Source organism: Choristoneura fumiferana, chromosome 18 (assembly GCF_025370935.1).
Source record: "Choristoneura fumiferana chromosome 18, NRCan_CFum_1, whole genome shotgun sequence".
In the NCBI taxonomy this organism is placed as follows: Eukaryota; Metazoa; Arthropoda; class Insecta; order Lepidoptera; family Tortricidae; genus Choristoneura; species Choristoneura fumiferana.
Window position 1 is genome coordinate 13048212 of NC_133489.1, and position 17949 is coordinate 13066160.

The following is a 17949-nucleotide window of genomic DNA, read 5'->3' on the forward strand; positions in this document are numbered from 1 at the left end:
GAAAGAGTCAGAGCGTTAGACGATACCGCGCATCTGGTTTTAAGTATACCATTTTTAGGTGTTCAATTAAAACAGCGAATTGAAGAAAATCTTGGTGTTATTTGATTCAAGTTTATTTCTCGTTATGCGACGAGATCAGAATTCGTTTGTCTACCGTTAAGCCAAATTTGAGTCGGTGTCTATAACTGAACTGTTGGATTTTTTCTACGAATGGACAAGTCAAGAAATATCGGTATCTACAGTACCTGACACTTTCGCATTCTGGTTATAAACTTTTCCACGCGACACGATGTCTCGCTTGGTTCATACTAAGGCGTCGCTGATAGTGAATCTCGAGATAATAATCTTCTCAATATTTCAGAAATTTTAACATATTTTTGGTTGTTTTTTGTTTCAACATACTTATTATTATAAATTTTATAATTTTTATGCATGTATTGAAATGCGTTTGTTATTTAAACGTATATAGTAACGTTGTCTAATTATTGAACATGTTGTATCTTACGTACTTGCTTCGCTCAAGACGGAACCCTGCAAAGTACAATAAATTACAAAGAAGCTTACAAGGGCCGACGGATTAATCCGCAGCTCCTGTTTCTTGGTCGCTGACAAAGCTAACCGTGTACAGGCTGCTGCAAACCCGAAAACCATTTACAGTTTAAACATTTTACATTATAGGATTTTATCATGGTGTAAGAGATATCCAATACGTTGTAGTATCTTCTTATTCTATGCGCATTATAATATGAAGTATATATAAGTTGAATAGTCTAATTCACTGACGCATTTTTATTAGACTAGACGGTCAATCGTTTTTCACTTCAAATATTCATTTACATACAGCTACTCTATGCTATGGGGCTTCCAATTTCCAGGGCAGCAAAGTCCTACAGTGGTCATTTAGATATTCCCTACGTCACTTATATAACCTGACCGTTGTAGTTCGTTGCGTCAATATATGCCTCTCGCTATTGGGAACACTGAACTTTAATTATGTCTGTTGTATAATTACATTACTTTATTAGTAGGTACTTGTATAAAGCTATGAGGTGTGCACCGGTAGTTGTATGTTGACGCTCGTGTGATTGGGACACAGAGACATGCTAGCAACAACAACATATTGGTCGGCGAGAGCACAGGCGGGTCGCTGGCGCGGCGGCACGCGCGCGTGTCTCGCGGCGACGCGCGGGAGACGCGTGAGGCGCGCGACCACAACGCGAATCTCGCGCGGACGCATGCGCGCATCCACCGCCACGACAACACCCTCGACATTATCCTTAAGCCTCTCATAGAAAGCACGCAGTAAGTAAGGCTCGCACTCCCCAGCTCACTTTGTGTCGCATCACGTAGCGGAATGAAAATAGCTGCACGCAAACCTGGTTTGTTCATTGGTCTCCCTGTTGCCTGCGGAGGCATTCTTTGTGTTTTTCTTTATTTGTGCACGTTTGTGGTTTAGTGGTTACGTGTGTGGTGGTAGAGTAGACTAACACGAGTTGACTAACCTTTATCATTTTACTTTTATTCAAATGTGTTTTTTTATTTTTGTCGCACCCTGTATCTATTGTTGTAATTAAACATGTTTTTATAACCAAACACGTGATTTACCTGCAATGTTATTTTCTTATTTCAGTATTTTTGATGAATTCAGCCCCTAGTATGATCATTACTTTAAGTATAATTAATTTTGATTTGTAAAAATACAGGCTCCAGAGCAATTGAATTCTCCTGCGGAGGCGACACCGGGCTCGACGGATGGCGCCAAAACTTCAGCCACAGCTGAGATGAGCACTGAACTATGAACCGACATCAAACTAAATCTCGTATCCAAAGTAGTCTTTCAAAACTGAGCTTGCTTTTAAGTCTCTTAAATTTTTAAAAGCGGTATTAACTCGACGATATCATAAAAATTCTAATTAAGTCATTCATGTAAATAAAATACTCAATCGACATGACAATTAATAAAAATGTTTAAATTTTTATAGATATTTTATTTGTTTGCATTAAGTATATTAGTATACATAGATACCTCTCTAAATATTAATTTATATTTTCAGATACACTTAATCGTGTGCAAAGATATTTTTTATGTTTTTGAGTTGTGTACAGATGATTTATTAAGGGGATGGAGGCAGATTTATGTTTCATAAAAGTACCTACATACCTAGTTAATTAAGCTTAAAATTAAATATTTCGAATATACACATTCAGTATAATACTTTCGTTCAGCTATAATGTATATCAATTTTAAGGTTACTGTGCCAAAGACTTGTTCTTACCGTGTTATATTCAGAAAGAGTGCTTGTAAGGTAAACGTACGAGTGCCCGTCACTGTCCCAATAGTTGGCATCTTTAATCTTATGTCATTAGCAATAGAGGTGACAGCAGGGTGTCGTCTATTAGGAATTAGCGTATCGAGCACTCGGACGTTTACCTTAATCATATTTTTACAACACTTGTCATCCAGTCAACCTGATTTCAGAAACTTTCTTCGTTATGGGCCTAAATATTCTTACACATACAATTTCAGGTTTAATTTAGATAAATTAGGGCCTGCCTTACTACTCATTGATTAACTTTATGTGACAGGTAAATGTTATTCTGTCTCTGTTCAATCGGATAAAATAAACAGAGACAGCATCACAAATCACACACATAAACTCTATCAATGAGTGGTGAAACAGGCCCGTAATGTTGTTATTTTTTTACATAACTAAAACGGGTATAAAATGTATTAAATCAGTTTCAAAATGCAACTGAATCATGTACAGATGTTATGTAGATTAGTATTTTCTAAATAATGAATAAGTTCTCGGACCTAATGTAAAATATTATCACAATAATCAGTTTATTTGTGATTGTTTTGTAAATAATATTACCAATTAAGCGATCACACATTGTATGGAAGTTTGTCAAGCAGGCAATTCGTAAAATTAATTCACAAATAATCCCATCATTATTATGAATGTTTATAAAATAATTTGTAAGTGCAAGTCTTAAATAAATGAAATAAGGGTCAATTGTAGGAACGGGCGGCAAGACTGAACACGCTACTTAGACCCAACATTTGTAACCAATACAGTTTTATAATGTATTTTTTCAAAACTGTTCCGATTGTTCGCATTAAATATTACTATTTGAAAAGACGTTTCTGCCTTTTCCTTTTAACCAAAAATAGGAACCCGAATCTGCGTTAGGATACGATCCATAAATAATGTCGCTTGCCTGCCTGTTCTGGGCAGAGGGCTAGCTGATTTGTGACATTCTAATATCTATGTTGAGTTAAGGTAGTAAAACCTATGACGAAGGGATATAGAGATAGTATTTGGGACATAATTTATCTCTGATCTTTTTGACGTAGAAAAATAGACTAACCTACCTACCATACTGATAACGTAGGTAATAATAATAATAATTTAATTGTACATAAGCATGTCACAGTTCACTATACAATAATTAGGTTTGTACATGAGAGTCATTATAGAGTATTCAGAAATTCTGTCCCCTAAACTAGGTATAAAACACCTGTATCTTAGGGGCAAATGATTTCTCCGATTTCGAACATCTTAAATACAATGTTAGGACAAAATGGCAGTACAATAACTTTCTTTAGAACAATGAAAAGCAATTATAGTAACAAGGTAATAATTGGTTTAACCAATAGCAAAACGATGAACACTCAGGGATTATCAGAAAAGAAAAAACTAGATTAGACATACACCAAGTGGAATATGCTCTATAAAAAGGTAAACAATCAGGGATGACCTATATTACAGATACAAGAAGATTCTCAGTATCACTGTACGTCAATTTTAGCAACCAACTTTTAACTTTATTTTTGACCTCATATTGGTTAAAGGTATAAATAGGGATCAATCTATGGATCTTATTATACAGGCGCGTACTTTGAGCAGAAAACTGGCGACGGGCAAACGAAGTGCGTGAAGGGACAATTTTACATACACAATGACTTGGACGTTTTCGAAGTATAGTAACATCTAAAGGCAAAAAGGAGTGCTGACGCAATATTATTCGTCTAAAGTAATTTTTTTGTAGCGGATAATATTTCAAATAGAATGAAACAAAGAATTCGAGGATTTTGTATGAGATAACCCATGGATAACGAATTGATGATGATATGATGGAAGATAATTCCAATTAAAATCTTCAAACAAAACAACGAAAGCAGTGTTCGGGCAGACACTCAGTGCAAATAATTGAATACTCGTAATAATTTCATTTTTTTTTTCAGATAAACACAAGTTACTATTACGGAATAATCCGATAGTTAATGCGACTGAATCATTGTTAGCCGAACTAGTAATAATCTGGTATAACAAAGGGTCTGCGGCTTCGGCATTAATTAAACCGCTCTGTCTCGAATATCGGCTTCGACCGACCGCCATTACCTCTAATGAGGACAGTTCGACTCGTCAGTCGTGAGATTTTCATTTCGCTGAAAGATTTACTTTCACAATGCACATTCAACCACTGAATTACCATTGGCATTCTTAAAGACTGGCCCTAAAACTAATTTCCCAATTAAAAGTACCTACCTAATGATTATTTATAGCAGCTCATAAACAAAGATTGAGATTTGACGATATTGTACAAAACTTGGTCTATTGTGTCTCTACGAAACTGCCAATATTTATTATTATTATATTATATTATTATTATAAGCCTCTTGACAAAATGTGAGGACCTTAGATCCTACGAGGGCCCGGTGCGGAATAAGGAGCTTCACACACACCAACACCGTAAACTACTTCAACTTTGCCCTCTGGCCCCAACATTGTCTGATTTTTTTTTATTCGACTGGATGGCAAACGAGCAAGTGGGTCTCCTGATGGTAAGAGATCAACACCGCCCATAAACACCTGCAACACTATTTTCCGGGATAAAAACAAATTTCATCACGAGTTGGTTGAGAACTTTGAACATGAAAGCCTAACATACTCACATTCGCATTTATAGGTAGAAGTTAGGTATACCTAATATAAGGTAGGATTATTTCTGCATTCACTAGTGTCCGATAGCATTCTCTAATAATTTGGTTTTGTAAGCCGATTCTGTTTTGAAATTGGAGCTTCTATCTCCTAGTAGGGGTACCTACTATGCAACATGACGGCTCGAATCCGTGTGTTCCAATGTATCACGAGTACTTAGTAGCAAGTAACAAGTAGCTTGTGTTACTTATACTAGGTCTGTGACCGATACGTTACAAAAAGTAAATAAAAAAAACTTAAGTTCATCCTAAAGATAGTTGTGAAAAAGAGTGACGAGTATTTGTTTGGATTTTAACTGAACAAAAACAGGATTCTTTACTATGACCTTGGTTTTTATTTTAGTGACACTGCAGCTCTTTCCTATCAATAAGTACAGTCGAGAGCATAAATATCTATACAGCCATAGCGTGATATATATGTACGTAGCGTCATATATATAACGACCTTATGTTTAGTGGCATAAGCTGTACCTATAGATACTTTTCACGACTTGATAACGTATATATATTATATATCTATGGCCTTGACCGTACCTACTTCAGGGTTGGTAGGTTCCTAAGTAATCAACTTAGTCAATCGTCCCCGTAGAGCGACAAGTCACCGAGTCCCAAAATCTCGAAATTGGTTTTTTAATGCCAAAAAATATCATTATTTTTTCTGCAAATTTCCGTCTTATTGCTATGTCAATAGGAACCATTATAGATACAATTTTAAAAAGTTAGTAAAATAATTACTTTGTTATTTTGCTCATGAATTCAAGAGAGAATTAACTAAATACTTTAAGTATTTTTAGTTATTTTTGCCATACCCAGTTATTTCTATGACCAAGCACTATTTTATTCCCAAAATTCACTAGAACAACTTACCTAACGATTGCATAATTTGTTACAAAATATGAAAGCGAAAATAAACTAAATATTTTCGTTGAGTTTTCGATTATCAAATTATGGCAATATGAGCTTTAAATATCATGCGAATAGTCACTAACTCTAGGTATCGGAATAGGGGTCCTTAAAACACGAGTGTGGGTTTATGAAACTCGGCTACGCCTCGTTTCATAATAGGGTCACATGAGTGTTTTAAGGCCTAATTACGTACAGTTGTTTACAATATTTTATCTATATCCATATATTAAATCCTTCATCATGTGTTCAAGAACCATTGAGAATGACCTGTATTAACGAGAACTAGGTAGGTAAGTATGTCTGCCCCACGAGCTGCGCGCGACGACGGCTGCTGCACGTGGTCATTACGATACAAGATTTCTGTATCGTAATGACCAAAACGTTACAGCCGTGTTCATAATAGAATCCAATGTCGTAATGCTGGTCATTACCTTTGGTTTTTGAACGCATAATTGAGGATTTACTATATGGGTGTAGATAAAAGTAATTATCGCACTACTTGAAAAATTAAGCTTTTTGTTTCGATTTGGCAGTTGTAGATTGTACCATGTTCCCAATCCGCACTGGGCCCGCGTGGGAACTATGGCCCAAGCCCTCTTGTTCTGAGAGGAGGTCTGTACCCAGCAGTGGGACGTATATAGGCTGGGATGATGATGAGATTATACCATGACATTATATCATTGCAAAGAGACCACAATTATAATAAACATGAAAAGATAGTTTTTTTTTACAACTTTAAACCTCCGTATCTCAAAACAGCAAAATACGACTTAGTGACTTTTTGTATCTACAGTAGATTCACAAACAAAAATGACACATTAATCTATACGTTATGTATTTCAGCCGAAAGCCTGTTGTATTCACTAACAAAATAAAGTATGCGCAATGCAGCGACTGCGCCTGCCCAATTAGTCTGCAAAAACCTAAAAGACAAAACATGACGCGAGCCAGCTGCCAAAGCTTCGTCCACCATTCGCCGAAGGGTGAAAAGTCATTAACAGCATTTAATGAAAGGGTTTCCCGGGGCGTGTATGATTACCAGTTAATTGAAAGGTGGGAAATCAGAGAGCGACAAGACAAAGTTCCTAGTAAATTGAAAACTGAACAGGTGAAAATGGTATAGCGTTGGCACAGCCACGTAAGTTAATAAAGTGTGTGTGTTAATGTAATAGTTATTTGTGCAACATGAGAGAGCAAAGTCGTTTTTTGCTGCGAGTGTTGATTTTGAATCCCGAGTAAGCGAGGGATTCTACAATTGAATCACGAGCGATAGCGAGTGATTCTAGGTTAGAATCCTGAGATCAGCGAGGGATTCAAACACACGAGATGCAAAAAAACTTTGGTCCCGTGCGATACATACAGTTTTTCACCTCAGCAGCGAGAACATTAAAATTAAAGATTAAAATAAAACCGCATATATTTAGAAGACAAAAAATATCGAAAACTTTAAAATATTATCCGATTGTTAAGAAACAAATATAAGTTCTTAATCATATTTAAAACCTTTTGTCAAAAATGATTCGTACCTAAAGTCGCCATTAGTATTTTTCAAAAATGTCACTTAAGAATCAAAGACAACGATCAAGAGTCTCCGATAAGTAGACCGGTTTTGAATACGGAACGAAAAAGTATCAAGTAGGAACGATACAAATCTCATACTTAATACTTATAACATGCATTGTAATTTCAACATAGTTAGAGCTCCTTGTAAAACATCATACTTTTTAATACTGCAAAAACCTCATCTTTGGGTCATTATAAAGGTTGAACAATAAACGCGAAATGCGATTTTACGCGATTTTTAATAGCAAAACCTGCTTGTTTGAGCTGCTGAGGTGAAAACATAATTATTATTTTTTTGAGATTTTCTTTCCTTTCTATTTAATACCAAGAATGAAAGATATGGAAAAGTACCCAAATCTTCCTGCTTAAATACCTAGTCCATTGTTGTTTAACCTTTAAAAAACGGATAAAAGGATATCCAGGTAAACCCTTTTATATCTACAGTAATTATGGAAATATACTGGCAATCTAAGTAGGTACATATAAGTTTATTTTTAAAGTATTAAGTATTACATAAAAATAAATATTACTAGGTATATAAAATTACTAATTTTATGAAGCATAGGCCTTTTACTAGGTACAGCACTAGTTTTTTTGCGTTGTTTTTTAATTTTTTTTTTTTTTAGCGTTATTTTTGCGTCGCGGGTTAGGTTAGTGTATTCATTATTTTTTACTGTATATATTTTTTTAAGTGTACTAGTGTGTTGGATATCCTGGCTGCAGCATCAGCTCGTCGTGTTGCCACCGCTGCATTGTATGTGGAATCAATTACTGATCAAAACGAATCCAAACACGACATATGTGCTATTATTTTTTATAGAGTGTACTAGTGTGCTGGATATCCTGGCTGCAGCATCAGCTCATCGTGTTGTCACCATTGCATTGTATGTAGAATCAAAAACTGATCAAAAGGAATCAAACACGACATATCTGCTATTATTTTTTCAAGAGTATACTGGTGTGCTGGATATCCCGGCAGCAGCATCAGCTCGTCGTGTTGCCCCCACTGCATTGTATGTAGAATCAATTACTGATCAAAACGAATCCAAATTCCAAACACGACATATGTGCTATTATTTTTTACAGAGTGTACTAGTGTGCTGGATATCCTGGCTGCAGCATCAGCTCATCCTGTTGACACCATTGCATTGTATGTAGAATCAAATACTGATCAAAACGAATCCAAACACGATATATCTGCTATAGTTTTTTCAAGAGTGTACCTACTAGTGTTCTGGATATCCTGGCTGCAGCATCAGGCCGGGAATTCTTTAATCTTGCATAGTTATATAGCATACATGGATGTTTCAAATTTTAGGTCCCAAATATGTTTGAAAGTAAAGTAAATAAATACCCCTTATGCTTCTAAGATTCCTACCGCAGCGAACAAAAGAGCTGATGATCTTGAAACGGCTGAACTGATTTTGATAAAACATATCTTATCTGCATCGCTTGAAAACAAACTTTCAAATAAAAAAAACCGCATTCAAATCGGTCCACCCGTTTAAGAGCTACGGTGCCACAGACAGACACACAGACATACAGACACACAGACACACATAGCGGTCAAACTTATAACACCCCTCTTTTTGCGTCGGGGGTTAATTAGCAAAGGGCAAATATTTAAGTAGTTAAATTTAATGTCGTTGACCTTTTATACAATAACTTCATGATATTTCTTGACAAACTAAGTAAGTAAATAAACAATGACCGGACAAATCGCTAGTCTCTAAATATTTTCATTTCACTGTAGTTAATCAAGCTGAGTGCTTGTCGCCATTTATTAAGTTCGGAGCGGGATTTAGAGTGACGGTGTGCTTACCTACATTGAAACGGAGCGGAGCAGAGACGCGCATTATCAACATCATACATACATTGCTGAATAGATTCAGACGTTACTCTTTGGAGGACCATGTTTAAAATTAAATGGATACTTAATTCGATTTGCTCCTCCGTGAAGTAGTGCGATCAAGCTAAATAAAATAACCGCCGCACGGTAGCGTCGAATATTCGTATTAAATAGTACATTTAATGTTTCCGCCTGCAATGCTTGGATAATAAAAAAATTATAACAATAAATTGAACCGACTACAAAAAACCATAAAAATATTTTTCTGCCAGTCCGAAGTCGGTGCCTCAGCACGAGCCACCAGGAGTGATCGAAGCCCAATTTATTTATTTATTTAATATATAGTTATAGTATGTAGGTGAGGTAGACGACTACGACTTCATCATAATGGAAGTGCAACCTAGCAAGGGTCCTTCGTTCATTTTATTAAAAATGACACATGGGTTTATCTACTCCAACTTTTGCTATGGCTTGTGACTTAGAAAAGTCACTGTCACCTTTTTATTATTTAAGCAGTTGCTTGCTAGTACTACATCTAAGTTGTCTAACAATGACTTGGTAGGTATATTTAGCTAAAACGCGATTGGATTATTCGATTATTTTTTATCAATCACATAATTCGAACAATTATATAACTCGACGTACTTATATATATATATATATATATTTTAATTTATTTTATTTTTTCATCTATTTAATCTGTAATGAATAGGTAGGTAGACCGTATCGATCAAGTTACGATGATTCATCACAAAAAACCTGATATTACTGATATTACACTGATATATTATATTCATAAATAAATTATTAGATTGATTTACGACTGTGAGCCGTGGGCTTTTAATTCCGGTAAAAACTGAGAAGTCATTAATTAATATTACTTTCCTGTTCCAAATTAAATAATAATTACCATATTTATCATCTCGTGTGACGCTCTGTCATTATTTTACCAGATAGCGTAATTAATAGATAATGAGGAAGCATTCAGTGTCGTGGTAGCGTAGTGGTTTGACCTATGTCCTCTCGAGCATAGGATCGTGGGTTCGACCCGGGCTTTCACCACTGGGTTTTTCGTGAAACTTTACTGCGAAGGAAAATACCGTGAGGAAACCTGTAGATGCCTGCGAAGAAGTTCGATGGTGTCCCTGATATGTGGCCCGCGTGGGAACTACAGATCAAGCCCTTTGGTTCTGAAATGAGGCCTATTCCCTGCAGTGGCATGTGTATAGGCTGAGAAGAAGAGCAAGCATTTATTAACCTACTAGCTGCATGTTGCCCGCGACTCCATCCGAGTACAATTCGTTTATCGCTGTCCCTCGGGAAATATGCAATGTTCCAGGATAAGTAAAAACTATTTCCTATCCTTGATCCTTCCCCGGGACTCAAAATACCAGTATATCAAATTTCATCTAAAACGGTTCAGCGGCGTAGCAAAACAACAAACAAACTTACAAACTTTCGGATAATATTAGTGGGATTAACAATACCTTCATCCTTTGCTTGTGCTTTACATATGCTTGTAATACTCACTTGAGCTTAGTGAAAAAAGATTTAAATGTCTACGAAAACTGCTACGTCGTAGCATGAATTTTTATGTGTGTTTCCCGGCTGCTTCCTCATATACAGGGTGGAAAGAATCAATGGGCTCTGGAGGGCAACTACCTTAAATCCTTTAATAGTTGGCTAATTGTACTGAAAGAAAACATTCCTTTATTTTTAAAATGAAAAAAAAACTGCATTTAAAGACTTTGCTTGTCTCACCCGGGAATCGTACCAACTAAAAATTTTAAAAAAACACTAGCTATTTTATAATACAAATTACAAATCGATAGGATTATTATTCACGATAAAATGTATCTAATACATTTGGGATTTGTTTGCCCCGCGTTGTATAAACAAAAATACCTTTCATTTTTTAACTTTTTATACCTATTAATAAAAACACATAAAATTTTACTTTTTGTTGGCTTCTGAATAGATGATCTCTATATACGTACATGTATATGTGGATTATAGTATTTTATGTAACTGGATCGCAATAGGAGTCCTTAAAACATAATAGGGTCACATGAGTGTATATGTGTATGTCTGCCCCATGAGCTGCGCCCGCTGCGCGCGCGACGACGTGCTGCTGCGTGTTGTAATGATGTATGAAACAGCCATTACGATACAGCCGAGTTCATAATAGAATCCAATGTCGTAATGCTGGTCATTACCTATGGTTTTTGAACGCATAATTGAGGATTTACTATATGGGTGTAGATAAAATATTTTTCACTTCAGCACCTCAAACAGGCAGGTTTTGCTATGAGAAATCAGTGAGCAAAATCGCATTTTGCTCACTCCGTGAGACAAAGTAACTTTTTAATTTTTTTTTTTAAATGCTGAGTACAGTGTTGGGTCTACTCACTGAATTCCAAATATTTGAACTTTACTTTGATCTGTCATTTCACTTCAACTCGAAAAAAGCAAGAGATAGGATCAAATTTGTCGATTACAAACTTAAATTAAATTTTTGGTATTAAAAATATATCGAAATATTTCCAAAATGTAAATTTTCCCGATCTTTAATAAAGTATGCAACCTCGTTGCACGAAAGCCGTGCTCTTGTTTTTTTTTTTTAAAAGAATTCCGTATACGGCCTCTACAGTATAATTATTATGTGTTAATTGAATGATTTTTTAACAAATCTATTTATGTTTATGTAATAGAAATCTTAATAAAAATCATATTTAAAGGTTTAATTGTTCAACCTTTTCAATTACCCCGAGATGAGGCTTTTTGCAGTACCTATTAAAAAATAAGTGTGACATTAGTACAAGAAGTTAAGATTGCATGTTATGAGTATGCGATTTGTATTGTAGCTACTGGACTCTTTTTATGGTTTTAAATGTAATTATTATATTTGATAATAATCGGATTCTATTTAAAAAATGTGTTTGTTTTGTAAACAGGTAGGTATATGTGGTTTTATTCTTATGTTACATTTAAATTATGTTCTCGCTGCTGAGGTGAAAAATTGTATGTGTCACACGAGACCAAAGTTTTTTTGCATCTCGTGTATTTCAATCCCTTGCTGATCTCAGGATTCTAACCTAGAATCACTCGCTAACGCTCGTGATTCAATTATAGAATCCTTCGCTTACTCGGGATTCAAAATCAACACTCGCAACAAAAAACAACTTTGCTCTCTTGTTGCACAAATAACTATTTTGAACACAGTGATATAATTTTAAGTCACTGATTTTCTTCGATAACTCTTACAGAAAGCAGTTTGTGATGCCATTATTATGTATTTAGTTATCCTTTTACTTTCGGCGCCCTGAGCAGTTTAACTTAACGTCGATAATAGGTAAATTCTTTCACTTTTTAAATGTACCTATATAGATATTTTGACTCTTACATAAGTCTGTATCTATTTTAGAACTTTTGCAAAATTTGTATCTATTTCACAAACAACGTAACCTTTTTTTAAATAATTTGTTAAATCAGGCGTTACTTTGAGGAGGTCCATATCAATGATCCATAAACAATCACTTTGTTCACCCGCGACCTTACGATGCAAAAATACGTGTTCTTGCAGCTCCTTCACCTCCACGTAAGAACACACACGAATCACACAATCCCAACTATCACTACCATCACACTATACTGATGCGTTTCGAACTCAACCAGGGTTCATCCTCAGAGAAACACAACCGTTCACCAAGCTACCGAAATTAGACTAGACATTTTTTTAAACAAACGTCCTGACTGTTTGCCCATAGATCTTTGAACACACCACATCGGTAGGTACTGGCAATTAACCTTTGATCGAGCTCGTCGCGGAATCATATTTGCTTATGGCATTTCCTCTGTCGGTGATATTTACTTTGACGGTATCGTATCGAAAATGTTGTTTGACGTTTGTGTGAGTTTCCATATTTGCCAATAAAAATAACGCGTCCTAACTTCATATGGGATCCTGCGTTGATGAAAAAGCATTGCGTTGATGAAAAAGCATATATAGTTTCCTGCGTCCACAATGTTTGCCAATTATTGAGTAGGTAACATTTTTGGTTATTTACAAAACAATATTTATTAGCGCGCGTAACCAAATAATTGATATAATTGTTGTAATCTAGGTTAATTTAATTGTAATTTGATTTAATTTATAATTGAAGTTAATTTCTTATTTACTTAATTTAATTTTTATTTGTAAAATATAGACATTAAAATTTAAGAGTAAATGATACATTACATATTATCTAATAGTTAAGCCGAGTTTAGATTTGCAAAAAAAATCGTGCAAGTTGCATTACATGCGGCGCTCGATTGACCACTACAAACTCGTTGGCTTTACGGCCTGCCAATGTAATGCAACTTGCACGATTTTTCTTGCAAGTCAAAACTCAACTTTAGAAATGGAATAAATTACATAAGTACTAATTATTAAAATGTGTTGCACGAGTCACTCACGTATCAATAGCCGAGGTACGCCCGACATGTTGCGAATCAATCTGTGGTTCCTTGTCAAAGAGAGCTCGAACGAAAAGCCAAACGTGAACCGCGTGCCAGCGGAGCGCTCTTGCAGCTAGACTACTCAGATCAAAGTAGCCGTTGGCGGCGGCGAAAAGCTACTCTCATCTTCATCACAATTATTATACTTAGTCACTCGTAGGGATGTACAGTCACCATCCGATATTTGGAAGCGGCCAAGGTGATCAAAAATATCAAAACATGAACTCTAATACTTTAATAATAGAGTGTAGTATGCTTCTATATTTTTAACCACCTTTGGCCGCTCCGAAATATCTGATGGCGACTGTACCATCAGCCAAATAAATGGTCTATCAATTTTTAAACAAGTTTCTATGAAATGAATATGTCGCTAAAGTCAAACTTTCAAGTTGACAGACACGTCTATTGAAATTATTGTTTTGTGACATGCAAACGATTATCAACTTTAGGGTGGTAGACCACATATTTGGCTGATGGTACCTACACTACATTAACCACATCACATTGTAAAGTCTCGTCGACAAAGTTTTGCAGGTGCAGTTGCAGTTTAGCAGGTGGTAGGACCTTGTGCAAGGTCCGGCCGGATTGCTACCATCATCTTGCTCGCTAATCCTGCCGTGAAGCAGCATCGCTTGCACTTTTGTGTTTCGGCGTGGAGAGTAAGACAGTCGGAGAAATTACTGGTACTTGAGGTATCCCATCTTAGGCCTCTAGGTTGGCAACGCGTCTGCAATACCCCTGGTATTGCAAATGTTTATAGGCGGTGGTGATCTCTTACCATCAATAGACCCACTTGCTCGTTTGCCATCCAGTCGAATAAAAAAAAACACCAACCACTTCACTCAGAAGTTTGATGTAATTGGGCGTTTTCAAAAAGGTGTATTTCTTTCAAAATTTCTTTAATTTTTTCATACAAAATTTTATGAGTTACTTTTGTCACGTCAATACTAAGTGTACCTATGAAAAAAATATCACAAAACTGTCATTTTTTTTAACCTATCGGCATCGATTGTGCTCTTGATTCTGAGGAGGAAAAACCATATTTTTTCCAAAATTTAAATAAAAAAGTGTAAACTTTTTTGTAAACACCCGTTTTCACAAATCAAAACAAAGTAGCAGAGTCGGATATTTGATATTAATTTCAGCTTGATACCTTCACGCGTACCTGAGAAAAAAGGTCTTAACAGACGAACAGACAGCAAAGTGATCCTATTAAAGGTTCCATTTTTGCCAATTGAGGTATGGAACCCTAAAAAAAGTGTTTGAAATTTGGCTCCGTCTTAACTGTATGTATGTAAAAGTAATCCATGTAGGTATACCAGTATTTATGTACACTCTAAGCTCGTCTTTAAACTCACGCTGACCCACAAATGCCACAAAAACATTCTGCGACCCTAAACAAATACTTACCTACCTACATCTTTTATTTTTTAATCCGCTTTTTACGCTCGAGGAAAATAATCAACAAAAAAATTAATTGTATTCGGCGTTTTTCCGACGCTGTTGTAGATTATCGTTCCTAAAAGAAAAAATATCCCATTGCCTAACAATATATACAAACTTGTTAGTGAAATAGATACTCATACGGAGTGGAAATGCTCCTTGCATGCTTTTATGGCCGCGCTGTTGAACCTGCAATTTAAAGCCCCTGCGTTTCGAAGTCATCGTACACTTCAGTTTTAAGAGTCAACCCGCGACAGTCGTAAACAAACCTCGCTAAATATCATAAGAGTTAAGATTAATGTAAACACGTAAAGTCTGCTTTTAAGTTCAGGCGACTCGAGCAGGAAGCGCATTCGAACTCAACTGCGTGGAAAAAATATTTCGAAGTTGCTGTAGCGAGCCGCTTCCGCTCCCCGGCGAGTGCGTGTGCTTTCCAAGAGCTTTCTAGAAATATGTTCGCTTGCTCAACGAAATAAGAATATTATAATTACTTTTGATGTTTCTCAGTAGCACCCACGATAGCTGTGATTTAACTGAAGTCTGAAAAATTCAAGCTACCATGAAATTTGAAAGCAAACATCAAAGACGGAATATTCCGCACACCTGATAATATCTGTCGCGCTTCATAAAAGTATAATTTATTCTAACAATGTATTGCAGTGTGATTAAGGAATTCAAGCAATTTAATATAGTCGTCGCTTCAAAAAGTTGCAATGAAAGAGCGGCGGCAAAGGATAAAAGCCAAAATTGCATATTTGGCGTGACATATAGGACCTATAATTGTAGGCAGAGGTAGCGTGGCGCGACGCAGTTCGGGCAATTAGTACGGTGACAATGACATTCAAAACGTGTGCAAATAGAACAGTGGGGGGCTCGCTCGCGCTTCTATCTCCCCGCAATTCACTCTTAGTATATAACATGTAATGTATTATTATTGTTCACTACTTTTTTACACAGGAGTCTGCTAATTCGACTCATTCTATTTTGAGGTCAGTAAAGTTGAGTATACTCTAAACGGCTGGCAAAAAAACGTAATATGCACAATCTTTCCCATGTGTCTCTCAACGTCATTCTAAAATATGATACAACAAGTTTTATTGTCCTGAGTGCCCACTAACAGCCCATAATTTGCAAGTTTGTACTAAGAGCAAATGATAAGTAAACATGTGCATCGAAAAATATATTATACTTCTTCAATATTTGTTTTTTGCCTGCCGTTGGAACAGAGTATAGAAACAGAATATATGATTTTCAGTGGATATTTCCGCGCGTTCGACAAGTATAAATAATAATAATAATAATATTTTATTCATCAAGAAGAGATATATACATAATTTTATGAAGTCACTGACCACTGAACTAGGTATAAACCTGTATCTCAAGTGTCAGCATCTACTCCCAAATTCATTACAACATTACTAGTGAACTGTTTCAAGATAAAATCAAAATATTATCCTTATTGAATAAAATTATACAAGCTTACAATATTTAAATATTATTGAGATTAAATCATGTAGGTAATAACAATCAAACTGAGGAATATTTATAGAAATATGCGGGTGTACATACATATGTAGAATGTGATGTGTAAATGATAATAATGTTATATGTATAATTGAAAGTGATTAAAATATATCAGGGCAAGTATATATGTCGGCGGCCGATCGTTAAATCCGCCAGATCACGAAATTCCTAGGCATATCATGAAACGCCGCCATTTCATGATATGCCTAAACGTTGGCCAGGCATATCACGATGTTCCTGAGAAATAATACGGCAGATCGATTAGAGCAACGCATTCGTCGATATTCCTAGCTCTTTACCGGGCACATCGTAAAATAGTTTCTTTTTTGGCCACTGGTGGCGCTGCGTATGCAATGGCGGCCGTGACCAGCTGACCGGCCGTGTTTGTTTACCGCGAGAAAAATGTCGGCGTCACAACAAAATGATCTTTGAACCGAAAATAGTTATTGAATTCAAAATAGAAGTGCAAAAGAAGCTTTTGAACAACAGCTCCATTCTTTTTATGTGAATGAAACGGATTCTGTGCACAATGTGAAAAAGCCATGGACGGCTGCCCGTATTTTGGAGGTAAGTATTTTGTTGTAGATCGATTAGAACAACGCATTCGTCGATATTCTTATCTCTATACCGGGCACATCGTGATATGCCGAAAAGAAGAAAAATTTAGGTACGACGAACGAAGCGAGGAGTGGTTAGTGTAAGTTGTGATTACGACGAACGAGCCGAGCGAGCGAAGCGAGCGTGCCGCGGCAGCGGCCGGCGAAGTGCCAGAACTGATATGGCGGCGTTTCATGATAAGCCTAGGAATTTAATGATCTGCCTAAACTGGCCAAATCATGAATTGGCGGCGTTTCATGATATGCCTAGGAATTCCATGAACTGCCTAAACGTCACTAGGCAAATCGTTAACGGTGAGTTTTTGAACGATATGGCGGATGTCCCTTAGCCATTCATGAAATGGCGGCATTTCACGATATGCCTAGGAATTTCGTGATCTGGCGGATTTTACGATCGGCCGCCGACATATATATCGCTTTCGGGTTATAATTTAGTACAATTCCAAAATAGACAGTTCCTTTGTTCCAAATTAATAAAACCGGCCAAGAGCGTGTCGGACACGCCCAAAAATGGGGTTCCGTGGCCGTTACGAAAAAAATCA

At 36.2% G+C, this 17949-nt stretch overlaps 1 protein-coding gene across 3 annotated transcripts in view; it reads left to right on the forward strand.

Moving 5' to 3' along the window:
- LOC141438088 (band 4.1-like protein 4A) overlaps positions 1-3144 on the forward strand; it is a 38820-nt gene extending 35676 nt beyond the window's left edge. For 2 of the 3 annotated variants that reach the window (XM_074101752.1, XM_074101753.1), the window contains exons 19-20: positions 1097-1302; positions 1704-3144. In XM_074101752.1, coding sequence (XP_073957853.1) covers positions 1097-1302; positions 1704-1719 — 222 coding nt within the window. In that variant the 3' untranslated portion in view covers positions 1720-3144. The remainder of the gene's footprint in view (positions 1-1096; positions 1303-1703) is intronic. The other variant, XM_074101754.1, reaches the window with a different exon arrangement.
- Positions 3145-17949: the final 14805 nt, after the last annotated feature.